The following is a 26,263-nucleotide window of genomic DNA, read 5'->3' on the forward strand; positions in this document are numbered from 1 at the left end:
AATTGTTGAGTCCAACTGCAAGCAGCTCCGCGCTGTTGCCGGTTACTAGTCCAGTGCAACACGCGCTCGTGTATGCTCGTATGAAGTTTAACGTGTGTCACTCGCGCTCTGCTAAAATGAGAACACGCGGAAAACACACGTCTAGTGTCCTTCCTTCATCGTCGATCGGCGTATCGAAAACTTGGGTAGAAAATACCACCGTCTGTTTCGAGGATTTCACACGACAGTCCCTGCGACCTGCCATGCTGCTTACACACAGGTAAGTGAAGCCAACGTTTTACATATAGTTTGCAAAATGCTTTGCTGTGATCGCTGTCACTACCTGCACTTGCGTGTACACATGTCACTGCACACGTATTTTGTACACTTCATCACTCGCATTTTGTTTAGAACGTCTTAGAGTGTCTGCAAATTCACATCTCCCATCTCACATTGCGATTTCAAAGTTCACAGTTCAAGTTACTCACAGGTAAATACATTACAAGATTAAACAATGTCCATAAATTACATACATAGATACATACATTTCTTAAGTTTGCTTACAGTCACAAATTCTGTTAACCTTTTCAGTCACGCCACGCCGGATTAGCGTATTGAATACCACTACTTGTGCATCAAGGCACGATTATTTCGGTTATTCTCTCTCCCTTTTACAAAGGTAAAATTGTTCTTAAAACAAATCTTTTAAGCAGCTTGTTATTTCGTTTCTCTTCAAAATTTAGTGTCACTGTTTATGTAGAGCACAGATTGAACAAATTCTATCTCTACTGGTCGAGCATACTCATGCATTTCTCTCCGGAAGATTCATGCTTCATAAAGTTACTGGCTGCAAGTGCTACTCGCGGGATGTATTATAATCTCTCAACATTGCTACTCGCGATACGCGATTAGAACAAAATTTTCGCTAACGGATCTCTCCCACAAATTTCGTTTCCACTTCAACCGTCTAAAGAGCACTCAGATGAGCCTGTCAAATTCTAATCCTCAATTTTTTTTTTATTGGGATAGGATGGGGAAGTGGAAGAGGAGAGGATCAAATATGAACATAAATATACTATATACATATACAAATTCTAGCACAACTACACTAGGATATTTTTTTTTTTACCTTAGATGCATGACATGCGTCACGTGTGCCTTCAAGTGGCTATTCTTTAATCTAATATCAGATCTTAGTTTTATTATTATAATGTGAGTCATATCTGGTGACAGCTTTCTAGTTTATCACGCTTCCTTCTGGGCGATTGTCGGGCTTGGCTGTGAAATAGCTAATTACTTTAGTGCATCTTACATGTTTAAAGAAGAAACATTTACCATCAGGAATACTCCAGGCTTGTCAGTACGACGTATATGTTTCGATGTAGTGGCACTCTCGACTACATGATCTAACAGCTGTTGTAAAACACAATAAAGGAAATGCTTTGTTGCTTAGCTATTAAATCTTTATGAGGCTTACTGTTCGTAGATGATACTTTGAATCTGAGATTGAATCTCCTGAAAACTATCAAATACTACGTGATACTCTCTCTGTTATTTACTGCTTTTGACAGTTCAAACACTTGGCTACACAAATCTGTTTAATTCTAAAGATCGCGCTAACAAAAGGTATAGTTCATGGCGGTGTTACAATAACGCACAGTTTACACGCAATAGGCTGTACTCTGTACACTTAAAGACTAACATTCCATCTTGAGGGCTGAAAAAGAAATTGCTTAACCTAATATTTCATATATATATATATATTCATTGGAGTTGGAAGGTGGCAATCTGCTACTTCCTTCCGTATCTCCTTTCACCAATAACGGCATTCCTCAATGCCAACAGCCAACTTGGACTGCTTACACCTATGACTAACTTAAAACTAACTGAGAATCTATCCTCTCAAATGGAATGTGCTTTCTTTTTCGTACGCCATAATAAATCAAATCTTCAATTACCTCCATAGTTTTTCGCCAAAGTGTGAGTACTCGTATTGGTGTGTTTGAATACCGAAGTGTTTCGCAGGTTAAACCTTAGGCTAATGTTCCTTTGCTCGTTACTTTGCCTCGTTATACTTCTTGAGATCCTGGTGGTGATACAATCCTTTAATTCTGCCAGAATTACTACAAATGGTCCGTCGTACCATAGCCTCCATTTCCGATTTCTTTTCAACAACTTCGATGGCTTAAAATGTGTCCGTAAAAGCACCTTTTCATTAATATCATATGTAAGAGCCTTTGATACTTTCTTGTCATAAGACTTCTTGCGTAGATTCGCCTGTACAGCTAAGGATACCAATGCTTGCCTAAGTTTTCCGCTTTCTTGTGATGTGACTGATTTGATTCTTCTGTCACATCATTTGACCATTCTCGCTGGTTTTTTACCCATTGTGTTTGTTGATTTGTATCAAACCCTTGTTGGTAATGCACTTGATTACCAGGCTGAAAAATCGGTACATTACTTGCCTGCGTAAAATATACCGGTGGATTGTATTGTTTTCTTGGTTTATTGTTATTGTATCTAAAGTCCTGTTGTGGTGCCGTGTACTGTTGTTGTCGCATGAATGGTTGTTGCTGAGGCGTGTATTGCTGTTGTTGCTGGTGTTGTGGCTGCCCATAGGGTTGTGGTGGAGGTAGCTGACCTCCGCAATTTTGATTGTTGCAACGTTTACCCTTGTATTTGTTCCCATTCTCGTAGAAGTTACCACCGTTATTGTTTGATTGGTATGGGGCATTCCCGTAATACTGTTGTTGCGTGTTGTATATTGGATTGTACCGTTGGTTGCCGTAATGCTTGTTTTTGTGTTTACCATTACGGTAACCATTGTTTCGGCCTCTATTGCGGTTATTGTACTGTTTGTTTCCGTATTGTGTTTCGTGTGAACCATTTCCATTACTACCGTTTCCATTCGAATACGTGCCTGCGTTGTTGTTCTTACGGTTAGCATTCGCACGCGCGTCTTCGTGTATAAGATCGAGCGAATCAAGGACGGATAAAAATGCGTCCTGATCTTCCTCTGACACGTTCACTAATTTCTCGCGTATGGAAATGGGTAGTTTTGACTTAAGGATCATAATAACATCTTTTGTTGTTATGGGAGTGTCCCAATATTGTATCTTTCTCAAGTACTTTTCAAAGTACCGGCGAAGTCCGCCACTGTTCGAATGGAAAGGTTCGGCGTTGTAGACCTCTTTGCGTAGGCGTTGCTGAACACCTGCGCTCCAAAATTTGCTTAAAAAGTTTTTCTCAAACTCGCTAAATGTTTTGCACTTATCAACCATCTCGGTTCCCCATATAGCACTTTCTCCTTGTATGTATCCGGTAATGAATTGTATTCTCTGTTTGTCATTCCAGGCAGCTGGAAAGACTCCTGAAAAGTTCTTTAGGAAAACGACTGGATGAATATTTCGCTTTTCCGGTTGGAATGGTTGAAAAACTCTGTGTTTCAATACACTCTCCTCTTTCATGAGGGTTGTGAGTGTCAATTGTTCAGTGTTGTTGTTGTGTGAATCGTTAAATTCATTTTTCAGTCGCGGAATGTACTGTGGTGTGTTGTGTTGTTGTGTTGTCTGGTATTGATGTTCATCTGGCTCAGAAGGTAGTGAGTGTTTCCCGTCACTCTGGTTATCATACTGTAGTGTTTGAATTTGCTGTTTCAGGTCGGATATCTCATCTGTTACTTGCTTCCGCCATTCCGGCAAATCCCGGGTAAACACTCGTCTAATTTGGCCTAGTTCAGTACAAACAGTGTCTCCTGAACTGCCGGGTGCAGATAATATGTCTAAGGTTGCGGATTTAACAACATCTTTCAAGTCACGTGTAACCTTCTCCTCAACTAGCTTCTCTTGTACAGCAATCCATTCTTTGTAATGTTCGGTAAGTGCTTTAGTGTGCGAAGCAACACTACTGTTAACTCTTTCGTCAATAGTTCGGTCCGAAATGTCATTCGCCATTGCACTTACTTTTGATTCTACAGTGGCTACCGCTGTCGCTAACTCGTCTACCTGTCGTGCAACTGTTTTATACGCAAGTTTTACCGAATCGGTTTCTTTGCGACACGCTTCGATTTGAGTTGTGAGATTCTGACCGATGTTCTCAATTTTGTTATTCAAAGTGCTTATCTGGGTTGTCAAAGTGGTTACTTGCTCGGTGACGTCACCCTTAACCGAATCTATCTGTGCCGCGACGTCACCCTTAACCGACTCTATCTGTGCCCTGACGTCACCCTTAACCGAATCTATCTGTGCCGTGACGTCACCCTTAACCGACTCTATCTGTGTTGTCATATCCGTTTTCAGCTCTGATAAAAACTTGTCTCTGTCTTTCTCACGTTGTTCGCGATCACGTTCGCGCTGTTCCCTCTCCTGTCTGTCTAATATCAATTCCTGTAACATTTTGACAATGTCAACTGATACCGTTATCGGGGAGGTGGGTGTTTCCTGCTGAGTGTCGTCCACGTTAGCTACCTCTTGTCTGTCGTCTGTCCTGGCCGTCGTTCCGCGTGAGCGGAGTCGGTAATGTTTGTTAACAGTGCCGTCGCTTTCGTCTGCAGAGTTCGCGCTCGATTGTCCGTCCGCCATAATGAAATTCAACTATTGCCAACTTAAAATGGGTACTGCCAACTGAAATTCTGATTGTCAATTATTCTTGCCGCACAAGTTAAAGTCGCGGCGCGTTCGTCAAATGTCTAATGTTACGTGGGTAATAACTGACACACGTCTGTAGCAAAAAGACAAGATGGAGTCAACGCCGTTGAAACAATTGATTGCCAACGCTGTTACACAGAAAAGACTGAAATGGCATCCATCTTGAACTTACACGAGAATACTAACTACAGTATAAAACAAATAGGCCAAGCAAAAGGTTACAGAAAATGTTCAAATATTTACATAGAAAAAAAAAAATGGTTTTTTACGTTAAGCTACAGAAAGGATAGAGTGAGGTCGAATTTGAAGGTCAATGAGCTACTCTTTAGACAGAACTATGGCAAACGAAAATTTGGTACTCACTCGGCGTTGTCTTCAAAACTGCAAATCTGCGTCTTATTAAATCCCAAGATATTTGTGTAAATACCGCGTCCTTCAAGATGGCGTATATTTATTGCTCATCCGTAATTTTATGCAGCAGTGGGTTCCAAAGAGCGATACATGAAATAAGACAATCATATATTAGTACCGTGACACATTCAATATTTTAGTCAAGTCCCTGTTCGGGCGCCAGATCTGGTATGATTTCTTTTTTTTTTTTCCTTAGTAATTTAATTGAAAGCTTTGTTGCTTTGGTAAAAATAAAATTGGTTCTTTTTGTCGTGACAGAATAAATTACTATTAATCACACCAGATTTGTCGGAGAACAGCAGCAACATGTGTAATTGATCCAGCTTTAAGAAACTCTATTACCTTTTAGCGGAAAATTCGTGCGGTACTCTCCGACGTTAGAAAAGTCGTAGTGTTCCGTTCGGAGCAGGAGGCGGCTGTCTTTTCTCCTTCGCGATATCGAAAATTACTAAAGAAAATGAACAGAAATTTTTTTTCGGAGGAAGATCGCGCGGAGAAAACAGACGGAAGTTACATGAAAGAAACCTAAGGGACCAACTGATTGGATTTGTACGAACATATAAACGGAACTGAAAGAACTTGGAATAAATACTATAGCGATGTCGTCACGACAGCCTCCTGTTCCGACAGAACACACGCTGGATCATAAGCTGCATAAATCTTTTAAACAGGAAGGATTATCATAAGTATAATTAATGAAAATAAGGTTGAGAGATTTTCTTTGAAATTAAATAAACTTCAAGGCTTCAAGTATTATAATATGAAACGGAAACTTACATTAACATGGCCACCCATTGTGGCGGTGGAGCGAATTTTTCACGATATACATTCTCGCTTGTTTGTGGCTACATATATTTTTAATCACTTAAACTCTTAACTTTACAATAAAAATGATTATATCAGATGGAGCACAATACTTTTGCGTCCGACTCGCAACACATTCACAGAAGAGCTAGACAGCGACGCGGCTCCCTGCAGAAGTAAAAACTGGCAATTGTTATTTTTTGAAACATAGGTGCATCGTTTTTTTTTTTTTTTTTTTTTTTTTTTACTGATCGATAGCAGCGTATAACAGTTTATAGCTATCGTGATATTCTGCGCTTTTCAGGAGCGCGGCAAAGATATCTGGTTACAACATTCATTGGTATATGTTAGAAGTTCGCACATACTGACGCAAATACAGAAAAAAAAAACTTTTACATGTTAAAAATCGCAGTGATAAAGGCTGTAATGTCACACTATCCCTATGATAGTATATGTTTTGTCAATTACAGGGCTGGTATAGGTGGTGGTAGACGGGAGCATAGGTCAGTTCTTGCAGTAGGGATGGTGACAGCGGTAGAAGCCATAGGGTAGAGAGATGGAATCAAAAGGAGCACAGGGTCGGACAAGAATCTTGTGATTGCGAGGGCAGCAAAAAGCTATTCTAGATGTGGTAGGCTAAATGTCAGGTAGAAAGGACATCATGATTTTAGGAAGTCACGATCTTGTCGAAGTAGCTGATTAATAAATTCCATGCCAGAATAACACTGAGTGACCAGTGGTGTGTCCAAAGTTGTTTTTTGGAGGGATCAGCAGTACCAGGATTAGATGTGATGGCCTGGGAAATCTGTTTTTGAAAGGCTGGTGGGGTAATTATGTGCATTGAAGGCTGAGGTGAGAGTGGTAGTGCAATGCTGTAAAGAGTCTATGTGCAAACAAGTACATGTGCCTTGAATGCCAAGTCTGTGTGGGAGGGAACATTTGACATGGGAAGGATGGCAACTGTCAAAATGTAAGTACTGTTGTTTATTAGTCGGTTTAATGTGGACAGAAGTGTGTAGCTGGCCTTGGATGATGACAAGATCAACATCAAGGAAAGTGGCAGGGGATTTGGAATATGACCATGTGAAATTTATTTGGGAGAAGGTATTCAGAGATTCCAGGAATTTTAACAGGTCAGCCTCACCATAAGTCCAATGGTAACGATGTCATTAATGTATCTAAACCAAACTAGAGGCTGAGAACTTATGGGCCCTACGAAAGGCCCCTCCAAGCTACCCATGAAAAGGTTGCCAAAGGAAGGAGCCATTCCAGTATGCATGACCATACCCTTGATCTGTGTGTATGTATGTCCCTCAAAGGTGAAGTATTTATTGGTAAGTATAAAGTTGACTAAGATGAGTAGGAAGGACATCATAGATCTGGAATCAGGTGGGCACTGACTGAGGAAATGTTCAGCAGCAGATGGGCCATGTATATGGGGAATGTTGGTATAGAAGGAAGTGAAATTAATGGTGACAAGCAAGGTGTGTGGTGGGAGTGGGAAGGGCACTGGTTTCAGACAATCTAGGAAATGGTTTGTATCTTTGATGTAGGAGGGGAGTTTTTGTACAGTGGGTTGCAGGTACTGATCAACCAAGGCAGATATACATGTGGTGGGTGCTTTGAAGCCAGCAATTGTAATATGACCAGGATGATTGGATTTGTTGATCTTAAGAAGAAGGTGAAAGGTGACAGTGTGCAGTTTGGGTGGGGTGAGATGTTCCGTGGATTGAGGTGTTAGTCCTTGTGAGGGGACTAGAGTTTTAAGGAGGGACTGCAGGTCAGATTGAATCACAGGGATGTGATCTTGATGGCAGATACTGTATGTGGAGGTGTCAGACAGATAGTGTAGACCGTCACTAACATATTCCTTTCAGTCAAGTACCACGGTGGTAGGTCCTGATGGAGTCATCAGTTTTTAGGGAATGTAGAGCCTGGAGTTCTGCAGAGGACAGGTTAGGGTCATGTTGTAAGGACCTGAGGAAGGGTTGTGAAGCAATGCTGGATGTGGGGAATTCTTGGAAGGCTTGTAATGGGTGATTTTGAGGTAGTGCTAGTGGATCAAGTTGGGATCATGTTCAGAACTGTTCAAGGCAGACTTCAGTATCAGGTTTGCTGTTGGAAAGGTTTTGAAATTGGGTTGCAAAGTAATATTTCCAGTTGACATTACATGTAAAGGAAAATAGGTATGGTGTGAGACTTACCTGCTGTACTCATTTGCAGTGTAACTATGAGGCAGGTTCAATATTTTGATACATTTCATCAATGAAGATATAAAAATAATAATATCTCAATAAATAAAATAGGTGTAAACATGAGGCTAGGTTATCATCCCATACCATGTTTCTTAAGAAAAAATGCAGCATTCAGCAGTTATTAATTTTCATTGTTTGATACAATAATGTTAATTTACTGTTGACATCTAACTACTATAGTTTTTTAGATATAGATACAACATGAATATTCCAATAGATGCATCTCAGTGCCATAATTAGGCTGGAATGTTTGTATTTGTGCTTTCTTGAATCATTGAATTATTACAGAATTAGGAATGTTTGAACGCCACCATGTTGCAACAAGAGTATAACATTACCATTACACACATTTCCTACATTGTCTCTTTCCCATTGTTGGATAGAAGCTCACCCTGACCACTAGGTTCCATGTGAAAAACCATCACTTATCTGTCACCACCCATCCATTTGTCGATGAGTGTGAAGTTGTTTTTGGAGGCTTTCCTTTCATCTCCATCTGCACCAGGCAAAGTCATCCTAGCTGAATCTGGCCTTCAACACCTGAAACTTTAATATAGCAAAATTCTCACCAGCATATCAGTTATCTTACAATGACCATACTGACTTCTCCCTCACATTTTGCAATATCATCTCTACTGACTGGCAGCAACCACATCTAGGTCCATCCACTCGACACAATGAGAAGCACTCCAGGTGTGCTGCGCTTATGCAGCCAACCACAACACAGCTGGTTGCATGCACCTGTGTAAGAGGAGGTCAAGGCAGAGTCATCAACCCCCCCCCCCTTTTCCCTGCCCCCCTCCCCCTTGTCCCCTCTGCCATACCAATGCTCTGTACTATGTGTGGGGTGGGGGTCTGAGGATCTGTAAAAACTGAGCAGCGACTGCATCAGCTAACAAAGGGGCTATTCTCTGGTCAGGGGTGCAGTGGTGCCCCAGGACTGTCTTAGGAGTTATTTTGTTCTGAGCTTTTGTAGTATGGGCACACATTTTGTGTAAAGCTATCGAGAAATAAGGTGTTCTGTTATGCACACATGGTCTCACTCACTTTACCTGTAGTATCCTCACTTGGATCCTCTCTAAAAGGAGGTTCCAATTATAATTTAAAGAATTTGCATTTCCTGGACCATGGAGATAAAGCAATGGTATGGCTGCTACCAGTCCAACTCCCAACAGATAACATTGACGAGCTACAGTATTTAGCAAACACTGTCAATTAATGTGTATGATCTGTTAACTCTTGTAGCCAAGATGGTAGAAGTCAGTTCCATGGCCATTTTCCTGGTCCACCATGTCATTCTCTCCTACTAACTTGTTCCACAACTTCTTCACTATAATAGTAGTGTGGCGCAGATGAGGTCGACACCAGCATCGATATGCGTTTGTCTTTGGACTCTGAGCATCATCTTTGGACTATGAGCATTGTCTTTGGGCTGTTCCACCATGTTCAGTTTTTTGTGACCTTGCATGTGTTTAGGTGAATAAATGAACTACTGCTAAATGGGTGTTGTTTGGTGTAACCAACCCGAATTCTCCCTCAGTAGCATGTGCATTAAAGCTGAAATTTGTTAGTGACCACATATGTTTCTAATTATGTGACTTAAGGAAAATTATATATTTTCAGTGTATTTGCAGACTCCTATTACTTGCATGAAATAAAGAATATGATTTTCTTAAACGAAATAAATTTTATTTATATCCATAATACAGCACACAAAGTCAGTTTCTGTTGTGAGATATACTCTTGCCAGATGCATGTTTTGATTTTATGTCATGGTTAATAGATTTTGCTTTAGAAAGTTGCTTTAATGTGGGCTCATCAAACAAATCATGGTCTGACTGTATCTCCCTTATACATACTTGGTATGTGCGAATTTCACATTCATCCTTGCTTGTCAATGTTAGTGAGAATGTGAGAGGGTTTGGTGCTCCTTCTTCAATATGAATAGAAAGCTGAACCACGCCCTTACTCAGAGTATCTGTAAATAAGAAACTTGGTATCAGTTTTGTCTTTGCAAGTAGAGATACATTAAGGTTCTTCCACTGCATTCTATTAACTGTCATATATTTGCAGATTTTCGATCAGTCTAAATAAAATATGTGCTGATTTATTACTGTATCATGAGCATATTTCCAGCTTTAAAAGTAATGACCACTTATAAAGTGAGACCCAGGAAAAAGCAATTGTCAGTTTAGTGAATAAATATCATGAAAACCTAGAGGTGCCCCAATCTCATAAACTAAAAAACAGTTATAAATAAAGATTACAGAGGCATTAGGACACTAGGAAAAAGGCCTATCAGTATGCTTACAGAGTAAAGCAAAAGATTCATAGTCAAAGTAGCATTGGATTTACTTACTAGTGTGTACCAACAAGATACATCATTATGAAGCAATTAACACAACAAATTGAGATCAGTCTGACAAATTATCTTTTGTAAGCATGTGCTGCTTACCTAAGTGCATAAATATTCCAGAAATTTTTTTTCTGTGGCATTTGCTTCATGCCTCTAGTTTATAAATGGATATGACTTTCATACTATGTGATTTCCTCACATAATTCGATGGCAAATGACAGGAAAAATGCCTGTATCTGTGCCAATTAATTAATTTTACTTCATTACATAGTAAGCTAAGGACATTGTTGGCATATTCCAGCAGTTCCTTGAATCACTTGATTCATCAATGTGTAACCCCCCCCCCCCCCCCCCCCCACACACACACCACCAATCTGAACCACCCTGAGTGGAGTGAAGGACGACCAACAGTTATGTCACCACCTCTAGCACAGGCTATGACTGGCAGGCTGCATGTGGCATCACACCTGCAGAGAACAACACTATACCAACTGCCTCCCCCACTGCATCAGAGATAACAATACTTCACTGATGGGATTCTTTTTGGATTCAGTTTCTGTTGTGACTATTTGGATAATATCCTCATTTTCAGCTATCCCTGAAAACTATGGCCAAAACCTTGAACAAGTTATCACTCCCTTAGATGACAGAAATGTGGTGATCAACAAGGACTAATCTCAATTACATAAAGCAGAAGTTACCTTCCTCAGGACCATAGTTCATTCCACAGGGATCAGACCAATCCTGGACCAAGCTGACACTATCAGACTGCTTCCCCGCCCCAGAACTATTGAGCTTTGTCAATTCTTAAGAACTCTGAACTTTTACCACCAGTAAATCTGTGGTTTTACAGTCACCCCTCACCAGTGTGATATCAAAATCCAACAAGCATGGGAAAAGGAAGAGTTGATGTCAGAGATGAAATATGCTTTCAAACTTGCTAACGATTGCCTTGCACATACAATCACATTGGCCCACTCTGTTCAAAACATACAACTCTCAATTACCAAAAACACAAGCGACACCATGACTGGCACAGTTGAGGATCAACTAGTGGCTGGGGAGGCACTGCCCTTCCAATTCTTCTCACGGAAACTTATATCCTCTCAAGTCAACTAGTTGATCTTAGAACTGATTGCGTTTTACAAAGTGGTGAGATACTTCCATGAACATATCATAGGCCTTATTTTTCTAGTGTTTACAGACCATAGTCGATGTGATGTGGCATCTATTGAAGGATGTCAACACCTGATGCTACTGACACCTGGACCTTTATCACCCAGTACACTACAGATATACAACACCTGCATGAAGCTGACAGTCTCATTGCTGACTACTTATGATGAGTCAATGGCACTGATGAGCCAATGGCACTGACCAGTGCAAAGACACTTGCATTGTGGAGTTGATGTGCAACAATAAAGCAACCTACAAATTGAATGACACACTGTTCCAAGACTGAAATGCCGATCCTGTGTGATGTGTCCCTTAACAGGATTTTGCCATTAGTTACACAAACAATATGTCATGCAGTTTTGACCAACTCCACCCAGGTGTCAGAATCACAACCACCTCATTATGGAATGCTTTGTGTGCCCCATCATCAAGGTGGACTGCTGCACCTGGACACAGGCACACATACCGTAAAAAAGCAGTGAAGTCAGACCATTAGGTTCATCTGAAACTGCAAATGCACACTTCTGCCATGAAGATGCTGATCTCATTCGCCTTGTGCCAGAATCAGATAGAGTCACCTATTTACTGTCAATGATAGACACAACTTTCCAATGGGTGGAATTAGACATCATGGCAAATGCCAATCCATGCACCTTTCTAGAAACACTGACAGTGTGCTCCTGCATGCCAAACACAATAATTACCAATCAAGTCCACAAGTTAGAGTTGGAATCTTTGTCGAATCAAATGTAACCACATTAAAGCCTGTCAGTGTCAGAGTAATAGGTTAGTCAAACAGTGGCACAGGGCTCTCAAAGTTGCTCATTGTGCCACAGCAGATGGTGGACTGAAGCTTTCTTGTGAGTGCAACTTGGTGTCTGAACCACCTTCAGAGGGGATCTATAAGTGTCCCTCATCAAAATACCATACAGTAAATCACTGGTGCTTTCCACTGAATTCATTCACTCACTTAAGACTCCAAGCGCACGGATTTTTTGGCACTTGTTCAGTGAATGAAAGACAACGTTAGACATATCCACGTGCCACCTCTGACTCCGCGCTCAGTGCCCAGGGAGTCTGTACAAAAAGCACTCTCCAGTTGTGAACACATTGTGTTACGGGATGATATGGTCTGATGTGCACTACAGCCACCACACACAGGACTCGTCAAAGTTCTTAAGAGAGGTACATGTACATTTGATATTCTGATCAGTGACAAACCAATGACCATTTAAATTAACTGCCCGAAACCAGCACGAGTTCTCCAGGATAACATCACCCTGGATTCCACAAACACCAACAAAGGCGACTGCATACTACCCATTGTGTGAACAGCCAGCCCCGACACAGCACTATCTGTCATTGTAGGTTAAATCTCAGCGACTTTAACCCTGATAGCATCACGATCAAATTTGTCAGTAATGATATGTGCCACAGTGCCCACAATGAAGTTGCTTTGACAGGTGATGTTACATCCATCCCACACCTCATCCACATGTACACACTACCCAGTGACCTCGAATATGTCTCCATATCATCCTGCCTTTCAACATGTAATGCCCTCCCTGTCACCTATCCTAGGGTCCTATCACAACTGCTGCCTATCTTCTTGTGTCAAGCTGTGGCAGATCCTGCTGCACAGGTGACACATTGCCACTGCTTCTCCACCCTCCTGTCTCCACTCACCAGGTGCCTTCCACATCACCTGTTTTCCTACCAGCTATACAGCACCAGCACCAAACGTGACATGACTTCGAGAGATGGCACAGCTGAGCTCTGCAGTTCAGCCGGTCATGGCACAACTGCTCAAATACGCCTGTGCACATTGGTCCATCCAAATGACAGTGCAGCTCACACCTTCCCTTCGGTGCTGTGCAATCTGACAGGGTGGCTCTGTGCCATCATGAGGTGCGACAAGCTCCACTGCCGAGTGAGGAGAGGGTCATCTGTGGCCTAGTCATATATGTCAGGGAGTTATAAGCTATGATATATTGTGGATGTTCTAATGTATTGCATTTTGTGAATAAAATATATGCGCAACTAACCACTTTGACTCTGTTACTGGGATACTCCCTCTCGCTCAGTTGGGAATACTTCCATAATTATGATGCTACTTTAACTAATTTTGGAATATGTCTAAGAAATACAATACTACATTGAGATGAATTTTTTGTCATACATTTACTAACGTGAAGATGTTTTAGAGAAATTGTGTTATTTCATGTATTTTTTGATTTCTAGGCTGTCTTGGATAATGGGAATCTTACTTTGGCTATATCAGGGGATCTGCTATAATATATTTTTTGGAATTTGAATCTGTTTGGAAATATTTTCTAGACAAAAGTTATTGTAAAGTGAGTTAGAATGGGTAGTCACTGCTGTCATATTGTACATTTACAGTCAGCATTTGGATTATTATGGGAGATGTAGAATATTTTCAAAAGCTGATTATGAGCAGAAGAAGCTTTCGAGATGTATGTTAACAACTTTTAAGTAATTGCCCCATTGGCAGTCTGCAAAGAATGACATTTAAGAAAGAAAACTCTTTATCAGACCACATAGACAAGGCGAGCTTTGTAAATTGTAATAAATGAAAGCTGGAAGTAACTTTGTAGGTAAACTTTATTGATGATAACATTTTGACATATTATGACCATGTACTACAACTGATAATGAACTGAATAATGACTCACTATGATGAAGATATTTTGTTTAATATTAAGCTCTTTAGCTGAGAATTACATTGCAACATTACGCTGAAGTAGGATCTTTGTGAGATATAAAGGAAGTATTCGTGGTAGGGGAGATATGTTATTGAGAATGATATATCTACATATACATTTATACTCTGTAAACCATCATGAAGTGCATGGCAGAGGACACCAATTACTAGGGTTTCTTCCCATTTCATTCATGTATGGAGAATAGGAAGAATGATTGTTTGAATGTCTCTGTGCATGCTGTAATTATTCTGATCTTGTCCTCATGATCCTTCAGTGAGCAAGACATAGGTGGTTATAGCATATTTCTAGAGTCATAATTAAAAGCCAGTTATTGAAACTTTGTTAGTAATTGTTCAGGTAGTTTATGTCTATCTTCAAGAGTCTGCCAGTTCAGTTTCTTCAGCATTTCTGTAACACTCTCCCATGGGTCAAACAAACCTGTGGCCATTTGCGCTGCCCTTCTCTATATATATGTTCAATATCCCCCATTTAGTTGTATTTGGTACAGGTCCCACAAACTTGAGCAATATTTTAGAATGCATCAGACAAGTGATTTGTAAGCAATCTCCTTTGTAGACTGATTACACTTTTCCCAGTATTCTACCATTAAACTGAAGTCCACCACCTGCCTTACCCACAACTGAGTCTATGTGATCATTACATTTCATATCTCTAAAGTGTTACACCCAGATATTGATATTTATAGCCGTAGAATACTAAATTTCTTTGTTTGGTGAAGTGCATGATTTTATATTTCTGAATATTTGAAGCAAGTTGTCAATCTTTGCACCACTTTGACAACTTATCAGCATCTACTGAATATTTATGCAGCTTTTTTTCAGGCTGTACCTAACTATAGATATTTGTGAAAGAACATTTGACAGTATTCTGCTATGGTAGCCATTGAAGGCTCACACATTGGTCTCTTGATGGCCAAACACGTTTCATTCTACACCTCTCTTTATGTACAGCCATACACTTTGTTTTACACCTATTAATGCTGAAGTCTCTAAATCTTTAGATGTTTCTTTACAGTGACTGCATACCATGGAGGGTGCCTCCCATTATGAACTGTTGTACTGGGTACATATCAATCCAGTACATGGTCAAATATTCTTTTAAACTTGAGCTTTAGTCCCTCCACATGCTGCTACCTCATGCTGAAAGTCTCAAGTTCCTCACTGAGACATGCAACTACTGATTTTTTTATGCTTGTTTTGGTTAACCTTTGGTAATCATTGTTGTGACAACTGCATTTTTGTCCTTGATACCAGTTTGAATGGGGACATCCTCCAAAAGGTCAGGTCTGTTTTTTGTCATTAGATCCAATATATTTCCATCTTGAGTGCAGTTCCGAATAATCTGCTATTGGTCATTTTCAGAGAAGGAATTTAGTAATGTTTCAGAGGATGTATTTTCATCACTAACAGAACTGTAATCTTCCAGGAGATAGTTGAGTGATTTAAGTCTCCATCAAACTTACATACAAGCAAACTGAGGTTTTCTCTTAAATTTTTCATTATATCAGGAGATGAGTATGGTCAGTGAGAGAAGGATCCAATCACCAACTTATGCCAATCCTTGAAACTGAGTTTTTCCCAAACAAACTCACATGAAACTTCAATTTCTATCTCAGTGGATTTGAGTTTTTTGTCTACTATGACAAATACACAAACCCAATATCCCATTAGGCTGTTCTTTCAATGTACACTTCAATTTTCCCCAAAAATCTCATGGTTATCTGTTGCATTTTTCAGCCAACTTTCTGTTTAGTATTTTGTGAGCTTATCTGCTTTTCAGGAGCATTTCAAACTCAGACTCTTTGTTGTGAATGCATCAGCAGTTAAGCACTAGGATTTTAATACTGTCACATGTGGGGGGTATTTCTTTTGATCTTACTTCTGGGCTTCCTACAGCTATTGTTATCTGGATTGGATTGAGAGTCACCTAATCTAAGAAACCCTTGTGTGCATCCCAGGCACAATTAGCTACCTGGGAGATAATGCTGTTGATGTAAAATATGTAAGCAGTCAGGTAGTAGGGAAATGCATTCAGAGGATTATCCTGTTCATTTATATCAAGGAGTAGTGTTTATGTTCAGAAATATCTTGACAATTCATTATGTAGTTACTGTGGTTCTGGGGGGGAGAGGATGGTAAATTGAGAACACCTTTTATGATAAAAGTTTTATGTTGGGGTAATGTCACTGACTACTGTTCTATACCACCAAAATGTGTGAAACAGGTCTGACTATGTAAAAAGTGTGAGGTGTAAACATAAACTGCAGAAAGATGTTTGAAACTATATTTTCTAAATTTTACAGAAAGAATGAAAATTCTGTGAAACTAGTTTTTTGCTATAAACAATTTTTACATTGAGGGACACTGCCTAAAAATCTCATATCTGAAGGAAATGAAAAATAGTAATAATTTCATATGTTATTTAAATTTTACTTTTATGTTTGCCAATGATCTTCTTTACTGATTCTGTATTATTCTACTGCAAAATTACTGCATAATTAATTAGTGTGAGTTAATTCACATGCCATGGTTAATGCAAAGCTATTCACTTTAAAGAAACTCTGATACAGATGGGCATTGAATACACAACACTCAACCTGTATATAGAGTAATAATGATTTTATTGACACAAGTATACACAGAACATCCTGATATGACAAAGGCACAATGTGCAGTAAACGATCAGAGAGAGTCCACAACATTGCTCCTGCTGGTGAGTGATGTTGCTGCTCCCACAAGTTAAATTATTTTGACTTTTGAGTTAATTTTCAAAGTAATATATGGCTTTTGATAATCTTGTTTAGAAATTTTTCACATATGCTATTTGATCTAGTTAATATGTGTGCTAATAATAATAATGTTTTATTACTTATGAAGATGCTTGAAAACTGTTCTATGTATTTCAATTTTGTTTATTTTAATTGCTACATGGCTTAATGGAAATGCGTGTGCATTTTTTTCTCTGTAAATATTATGATTCTCATGATTTAAACTTAATTATTATCTTGTGTACTACTGCCAATAACTTAGAAATTGAATTAAAAATTTTGTGAACATGAATTTAGGAGGTATACTGTGGTAATGAACTCACGAGAATCAAATTTTATTCATTGAGCCAGTTCAAATGTATGTTGATTATATTAATTGTGTATCACTGCTGTTACTACACTCATACATATTCTATATCTATAATTTTCAGAAAAAAATCAATTATTTTCCATTTTTTGAAGTTTGAGTTGTAGAAGTTCCATTATTTTGGTATCAGAATTTTGTTCACTCATTCATGTTTACAGAATTCTTGTGGGGTGTGGTGGTTATCAACCACAAGCAATTGACTGATTCATCGTTGAACTAACTTCCTTGAAAATTTGTTAATTGGAGTGTTCGCCATGTTGTCAAATCAAGTGACTGTGGATTTTCAATGTGTCACTTCGTGTAACTATATCTAGCAACAATAAAAGTATTCAATTGATTAAGTGGTAGGTTTTGGTTCTACAAACCCCTAAACGACCCACCTACCACACTGGTGACCCCGAACTTCTGTTTTTTCCTGTGCTTCTGATACAACTCAGTGTATAAACAATGTGGGCGATCAACAACGTGAGTGTGGCTACGATTCCGCTGTCCTGTGTGAGTGCGAGTGAATTCTCATGAACTGCTCCAGCACAACTACCATTTATGAAACATCCTACTACATTTGCATCTCTTACGAATTGTTACGCCCCACAGTCACAGCTTACGACAGACACTTGTTTTGTGACAATGCCGCCCAACAGTGTTCGCGTGAAACAAGACATCGAAGAGGCATTATGTGCTGTGTATTCTGTGTTACCTACGTCGTACGGCACACAGGCCACGCAAAATGACCAGATCATCCGTTTGTTTGTTCTGGCAACACCGGCTGCTCCTGCCGTGCCTACTGCGGCATACGCTGATCGTATTTCGGACCGTTCCGTGTTTTCAACAGCATCGGCTGTTTCATCTGCGCTGGCAACACACCACACATGCTCCGTGCCAACCGTGTTGCATCGCTTCACACCTTCAGCTGCCATGCCGGACGTCGCATCTCACTCCGAGCCGGACACCAGTTTCCGGGCCCCCACCTTGTCTCCAGTCGCACAGCCATCGAAGCCCTTAAAACTGCCACCATTGAATCGTGACAATCCTGTCACTTGGTTTGCTCTACTTGAGCATGTGTTTGAACTTAATGGTGTTATCTCAGACGATGCATGTTACTCCAGTTTGATTACTCATCTACACAAGGAGCTTGAGCTGTTGGGTGATATAATTAATTCACCACCACCTCCGTCACACTATATTTCGGCGAAGACAATTATTGTGGAACATTTAGCATGCACTACGGATGAGGCACTGCAGCATATCATTCATGTCGAGCAAATTCAAGACAGATCACCGTCTCAGCTGTGGCACCGACTATGCTCAACGGTCGACCAGCAAACCCTGTCAGACACCAACCTGTGGGCCATTTGGTCAGTTAAGTTACCATATGACATCCAAATGCAACTGCTCGCCCTCTCGACGGCACCTTTGGACCAGTGCCTACGGATCGCTGACAGCATGCATCGGCTATATTCACACAGACACCTCGCCCTGCAGGCTACGTTCGCACGGCGCCAACGGGTGGCACACCTGCAAGTGTCAGTGCCTCACCAGCGCCGCCCTGGAGCGGCCGCGTGAACTCCAAACGTCGCGTGAGCCGACAGCGTCCCCACTTGAGAGCCACATGGGAAAACTACTAGCGCTGCCTGCCCCCACCACGGCTAGCACTCACACCGCTGGCGCCCCGCGCAGACCCGTGACGGAGGCGGGAACTCCTTACCTGGCTTCCCCTCCCACTCATCAGCTGTGCTGGTTCCACGCACCACACGGCGACGCCGCCTGCAAATGCCGACCGCCGTGCATGGCAGAAAACTACAGGCACGAGCCACTTTAGGCGCCTCGTCTCGCACTGCCTCTTCAGGGTGCCTCCAGCGCACAAAAAATTCTACACGTGATGACAGCTGTGCACCCGGCCATCTGTACATTCTCGACGAATGCTCCAAACTCCACTTTCTTGTGGATACAGGTACACTCCAGCGTTCTGCCACAAACACTTGCTCCATTGAGCTTGCTGCCTACCGTTTCCACTCTCCACATGGCGAATAATTCCAATATCAGCCTTCATGGAACAGTCGAGATTCAGCTTCAGCTAGCACCGAACATACTGTTTTCATGGACGTTTCATGTCACGGGTATCGACAAGCCGCTGCTCGGTACTGATTTACTCTGACATTATGGACTTTCTCCAGGCCTACAGTCTGCAGCACTGGTGCACCACGCTTCCGGCACACGAATCCCTGGCTCCTTCGTGCCACATGCTAAAACAGTGCCTTCACGCTTCTGCCGATTGCTCCAACCTGTCAGCTCAACTCGTCTCCTCCTTCACCAAAGTCAACTGCCAACGTCGGGAAATAAATGCTATTCATAACGACAACAGCAGACTATGACAATTGATTATGGATGCATCATGTGAGTTGGCGCACACGTAGCATGATCGCCAACCTCTCATCTACGAACGCTCTCCTGTCATCTGCAGTCGCTCACACTGACAACCTCACGCACATTTCCACACTGGTCGCGGACTCCACTGATGTACTCCAGCTTGAGTTATTCCCTCACTCTTATGTCGAGTGACCTGCTCATGTCGAGATGACACATGACCCCACCTCCTCACAGGTCACAGCTACTATCTGCATATCTCTTCCTGCGATGGCACTTTGCTCAATGGCGTCCACCGACCACGCCCACGCAGCTCCTGTTACGACGCCGACTACACGGCTCCCATAGCCGCCACCACAGGTCAGTGACTCTTCAACTGCCAGGGCCGCAAGTGATTCGACATCTTCCCATCACTGCCACATCACGGTGATTTCGAATGGCACGTGCCACAGACTGAATACTACCGGAGGCCCGCCAATTCGTCACAAAGCCAGGTGCCTGTTGGCTCACAAACTTTACCAGGTTCGTACTGCTTATGTGGAGATTACTACAAATTAAATGCATGCACCATCATTGACAGTTATCCAATTCCGCATATTCAGGGCTTTGCACAACAACTGCAACTACACGGTGCACACGTTTTCAGCGTTATTGACTGTAAAAAAGTGTACCATCAGATCCCTATGCACATTGATGACATTCCAAAAACGGCTATTATCACCCCCTTCAGCCTCTATGAATACTGTACCATGCCGTACAGCCTCAAAAACACCGCGCAGACCTGGCAACACTTCATTGACTCACTCCCTCTTCCACTGCCTTTTTGCTATTCATATCTTGATGACATCCTTGTTTTCTCAGCGTCCGAAACAGAACATGAAGAACATTTGTCACATTTGCTACAAATTCTCTCAGACAATGACATTGTGATTAACAAAGACAAAAACCAGCTCCGCTGCTCTCGATGATGTTTCTGGGTCATGAGGTCACCCCTGATGGCATGTGGCCTACATCCGAGCGTGTTGCCATTATTAACGAACTTCCACTTCCGGAAACATACCGTGACCTCCGTCATTTCTTAGGAATGGTGAAATTTTTCCACTGACAAATCCCACTCACAGCTTCACTCTAGGCACCACTCACAGACGCATTGGCAGGCAACAAAACTTCTGGCACATGCAAAGAAGTTTGCTCCGAGGATATGAAACATGCGTTCAACAGGCTCAAGTCCGCCCTGACCAACGCGGTTACACTCGCGCACCCACTTGCCAATGCGTGCATCTCTATTACTACGGATGTAAGTGATGCCTGTATCAGTGCCGTGTGTCAGCAACATGTTGGTGATACCTCTCAACCACTCTTCTCTAAAAATCTGTCCGCTTCTTAACGCAAAATGTCCGCATTTGCTAGAGAGTTACTGGCTGTTTACAAAGCTGTCAGACCCTTTTGCAAAGATATCGAAGGTTGCAAGGTCACTATTTTCACTGATCACTGTCCGCTTGCAGCTGACATTCGTGATCCTGCAACCAACCTCCCATTGCGTAGGGTCCAACATATGGATCTCATATGTCAGTACATGATGGGCGTCCGTTATATAATAGGTGCAGACAATGTCGTCACAGACTGTATGTCGAACAGTTCAATGTTCCTAAGGGTCGCTTCTGCCACATCCATCTTGACATCGTCGGTCCCCTCCCCCCTTCTGAGGGTTACAGATACATTTTGTCTATGATCGACCGTACCAGCAGATGGGCGGAAGCTGTACCACTTATTGATATTTCAGCTGCCTTGGTGGCTTGCGCCTTTGTCCAAACGCAGCTTGCCCGCTTCAGCTGTCCATCCGTGATTACTACAGACCAGGGCCGGCAGTTTGAGTCTGTCCTTTTCGCCAGTCTTTGCCAACTATGTGGTGTCAACAAATTCCATACAACTGCTTATCATCCACAAGCTAATGGTTTAGTTGAACACTGGCACAGAACACTAAAAGTGGCTCTCATGTGCCATGCGGAACAGTGGTCGGAGGTCCATCCCTGGTTGGTTTTAGGCGTGTGATCAGCCTCCAAAGAGGACCTGCAAGCATCATCAGCGAAAGTGCTCTATGGTGAGCCCCTTGTTCTTTCTTGTGAGTTCATCAAGGATTCACACCGACTTTCATCGGATGAGCTCCCCAACTTGGTCGAGCATGTTTGCACGTGTATTTCATGCATCCGTGTACCCCCTCCATGTTCACACATAGTTCCACACATTTCCGCACACAAAGACTTGGCTCAATGCAAGTGTGTAATGAATGCTCTGGGATGATGCTGTGTGAGCCACTTTACAACCTCCCTACACAGGACCTTACAAGGTACTGTCACGCTCCCAAAACACATTCCAAATCTCCATCAATGGACAACCACACACCATGTCCGTGAACCGTTTAAAGCCAGCATGGACCATTTCAGAAGAAGCATCCATTATTCTGTGTGACTTCACCACTCCAGTCGAGTTTACTCACCCGAGTGACAACAGTGTTCTAAGTGACGTGCCGTGTGACGCCCACACTCCGAGCGAGTGTTCCAACTCAGGTCACAGTGTCCCGTACGACGTTTCTTCCCTCAGCACAACACAGCTACACCCCCCTTTAGGTCGAGTGATTGTGTCTCATCTGCACCATAGTGAGCAACTCACCTTTCACCAGCTCCTCCATCAAGCATCTACGTCACAGTCAGCATCTCCACGTATACAGCTGACGATCTAGCAGTCCAGGCCAGGTCTATGAGGGTTCCCTTTTCATCCTCCCCTCTCTCTCGATGATTCACATCCCTCTGTTACACTGCTCAGCCACCTCTCCCTTCCTCCCGAAGCCAATGTCGATAGCATTACATCGTTCATTCACACGGCTGGTACCCTCACTGTCACCATCCCCGTGCACCCCTCTTCCTCAACATCACTGTCTCTTCTCCCCCCCCCCCCCCCCTCTCCCTCCCCATGTCCAGAGCAGGTCGTCAGCTTCAGCCTCCTCTCTGGCACAGGGACTATATCCTTTTCCTTGCCTATCGGTCACCCCCCTCACTGATCTGGGTACCTCACCTATTATGCGTGCTCTGCACTACCAGCGGGGGGCTCTGTGGCGGTTATCGATCGCAAGCAATTGACCGACTCATCTTTGAACTAACTTTCTTGAAAAGTTGTTAATTGGAGTGTTCGCCATGCTGTCAAATCAAGTGACTGCAGATTTTCAATGTGTCACTTCGTGTATCTATTTCTAGCAACAATAAGAGTATTCCATCAATTAAGTGGTAGGTTTTGGTTCTACAAACCCCTATACAACCCACCTACCACGGGGGCTATTGCAATGGAATTGGTCAGTTGTCCTATGTCTCTGTCTTATCATTGAATACAATACTTGCTTTAAATTTATGACAAAATCCCATGGAAATGATTTTTTGTTACCTAGAAACCAAAATTATTCTCATATTTTTCATAGATAGAAGTATTGCATAAAAACAACAGAAGATTTATCATCAAATTGATTTGAAATTGTAATTATATAATATATTCAAAATTGGCAGAAGAATCAGGATTCAAATCAACACTATTATCCCTAGAGTTCAGACGATGAATTGCGAGAAATCTAATTGGAAATTATTCGAGTCGACAAAGGAATTTATCAACAGTAGTGAAAACATCGAGAAGGTTGCAGACCAGTTGCAATCCAAAGAGTCCAGAGCACTGAATGATAAAATCAGATGTAAGGAAGAGATGTGTTCATTGTGTTTCAAAGTGTGTTGAAAATCACACTTACAATATTTGTGAACAGTGTGATGTTAATTTATGCTTAACTTCAAGCAGAAACTGTTTTGCAGAATTTCACATCAAATAGACAACATATACACAGCCTCTGTAATTTTTCGATGTATTAAGTGAAATGTGTTCTGTAACTGTCCTTTAAGGACCACAGGGACAAATACGTCCCAGCTTTTTTTTTTTTAGCAGTAGAAATAAAAATGTTTGAAATAATAGCATATTTTGTTTATAAAACCTCCAGTTACCACAGAGATACAAAAATTTTAATTACTAGCACTTTAGTTTTCTTATGTACCTGAAAGGGTTAGGAGAAGAGTACCTGGAAGACTGGAATGGCAGTTAGTTCATGGGCCTTTTGATTCTATTAATTAATTGCTAAAATACATTGTCAAACTTGACAAGAGCATTGGAAAGTGATAAAAGACAACATTTGAATTATGGAAACAGTCAACATAGGGAAACAAACTTTCAGTGGAGGTAACTATGGGGGTAGAAACTGTGGTAACTTCAGGAATGAACCATAGAATAATGGAGGAGGAGAGTATATGGGAATTTTAGAAATAAAACACCAAATTGTGAAATGAGATGAGATTGCACTGGGAATGAGAGAGATATAAACTGGGATAGAGATTTTGATAACAGGAATAGAAGAGGGGATGGGAGAAATAGGATGCCTATGAATGTAAGACCAGACAAGATTTTACCACAGTGGTAAGAGAAATTATAACCTGAGCAGTCAATAATAATACTTTGAGACAGTACACCAAGTGAAGAGGCTGGTTTCCAGTAGTAAATTTTGAGATTTTGTGAGAGGGAATGATTTGGCAAAGAATAAAAATAAACAGAAAAATGATGAAAATCTGTATCTGGGTGTTGGGGTTGTTGCTTAGTTCCATAAATGGGCTGAAAGTGATGCAGTAAAGGATAAAGAGGGAGAGAAAGGTCATGTGGATTCAGCACTGGGGGTTTATTTAAGGAATAAGGGGAAACTACAGCCGTAATTTTTCCCGAGGGCATGCAGCTTTACTGTATGATTACATGATGATGGCGTCCTCTTGGGTAAAATATTCCGGAGGTAAAATAGTCCCCCATTTGGATCTCTGGGCGGGGACTACTCAAGAGGATGTCGTTATCAGGAGAAGGAAAACTGGCGTTCTACGGATCGGAGCGTGGAATGTCAGATCCCTTAATCGGGCAGGTAGGTTAGAAAATTTAAAAAGGGAAATGGATAGGTTGAAGTTAGATATAGTGGGAATTAGTGAAGTTCGGTGGCAGGAGGAACAAGACTTCTGGTCAGGTGACTACAGGGTTATAAACACAAAATCAAATAGGGGTAATGCAGGAGTAGGTTTAATAATGAATAGGAAAATAGGAATGTGGGTAAGCTACTACAAACAGCATAGTGAATGCATTATTGTGGCCAAGATAGATACGAAGCCCACACCTACTACAGTAGTACAAGTTTATATGCCAACTAGCTCTGCAGATGACGAAGAAATTGAAGAAATGTATGATGAAATAAAAGAAATTATTCAGATTGTGAAGGGAGACGAAAATTTAATAGTCATGGGTGACTGGAATTCGAGTGTAGGAAAAGGGAGAGAAGGAAACATAGTAGGTGAATATGGATTGGGGGACAGAAATGAAAGAGGAAGCCGCCTGGTAGAGTTTTGCACAGAGCACAACATAATCATAACTAACACTTGGTTTAAGAATCATGAAAGAAGGTTGTATACATGGAAGAACCCTGGAGATACTAAAAGGTATCAGATAGATTATATAATGGTAAGACAGAGATTTAGGAACCAGGTTTTAAATTGTAAGACATTTCCAGGGGCAGATGTGGACTCTGACCACAATCTATTGGTTATGACCTGTAGATTAAAACTGAAGAAACTGCAAAAAGGTGGGAATTTAAGGAGATGGGACCTGGACAAACTATAAGAACCAGAGGTTGTACAGAGATTCAGGGAGAGCATAAGGGAGCAATTGACAGGAATGGGGGAAATAAATACAGTAGAAGAAGAATGGGTAGCTTTGAGGGATGAAGTAGTGAAGGCAGCAGAGGATCAAGTAGGTAAAAAGACGAGGGCTAGTAGAAATCCTTGGGTAACAGAAGAAATATTGAATTTAATTGATGAAAGGAGAAAATATAAAAATGCAGTAAGTGAAACAGGCAAAAAGGAATACAAACGTCTCAAAAATGAGATCGACAGGAAGTGCAAAATGGCTAAGCAGGGATGGCTAGAGGACAAATGTAAGGATGTAGAGGCCTATCTCACTAGAGGTAAGATAGATACTGCCTACAGGAAAATTAAAGAGACTTTTGGAGATAAGAGAACGACTTGTATGAATATCAAGAGCTCAGATGGAAACCCGGTTCTAAGCAAAGAATGGAAAGCAGAAAGGTGGAAGGAGTATATAGAGGGTCTATACAAGGGCGATGTACTTGAGGACAATATTATGGAAATGGAAGAGGATGTAGATGAAGATGAAATGGGAGATATGATACTGCGTGAAGAGTTTGACAGAGCACTGAAAGACCTGAGTCGAAACAAGGCCCCCGGAGTGGACAATATTCCATTGGGACTACTGACGGCCGTGG

The 26,263-nt window shown here is 41.5% G+C and overlaps 1 protein-coding gene across 1 annotated transcript in view; it reads right to left on the reverse strand.

Annotated features, from left to right (window-relative positions):
• Positions 1-9,797: 9,797 nt before the first annotated feature.
• Positions 9,798-26,263, reverse strand: part of LOC124795555 — a 158,073-nt gene continuing 141,607 nt past the window's right edge. Inside the window, exon 7 of the mRNA XM_047259628.1 lies at positions 9,798-10,073. Within this exon, the coding sequence (XP_047115584.1) occupies positions 9,814-10,073 (260 nt within the window). The 3' untranslated portion in view covers positions 9,798-9,813. The remainder of the gene's footprint in view (positions 10,074-26,263) is intronic.

This window comes from Schistocerca piceifrons, chromosome 4, assembly GCF_021461385.2.
Source record: "Schistocerca piceifrons isolate TAMUIC-IGC-003096 chromosome 4, iqSchPice1.1, whole genome shotgun sequence".
Classification (NCBI taxonomy): domain Eukaryota; kingdom Metazoa; phylum Arthropoda; class Insecta; order Orthoptera; family Acrididae; genus Schistocerca; species Schistocerca piceifrons.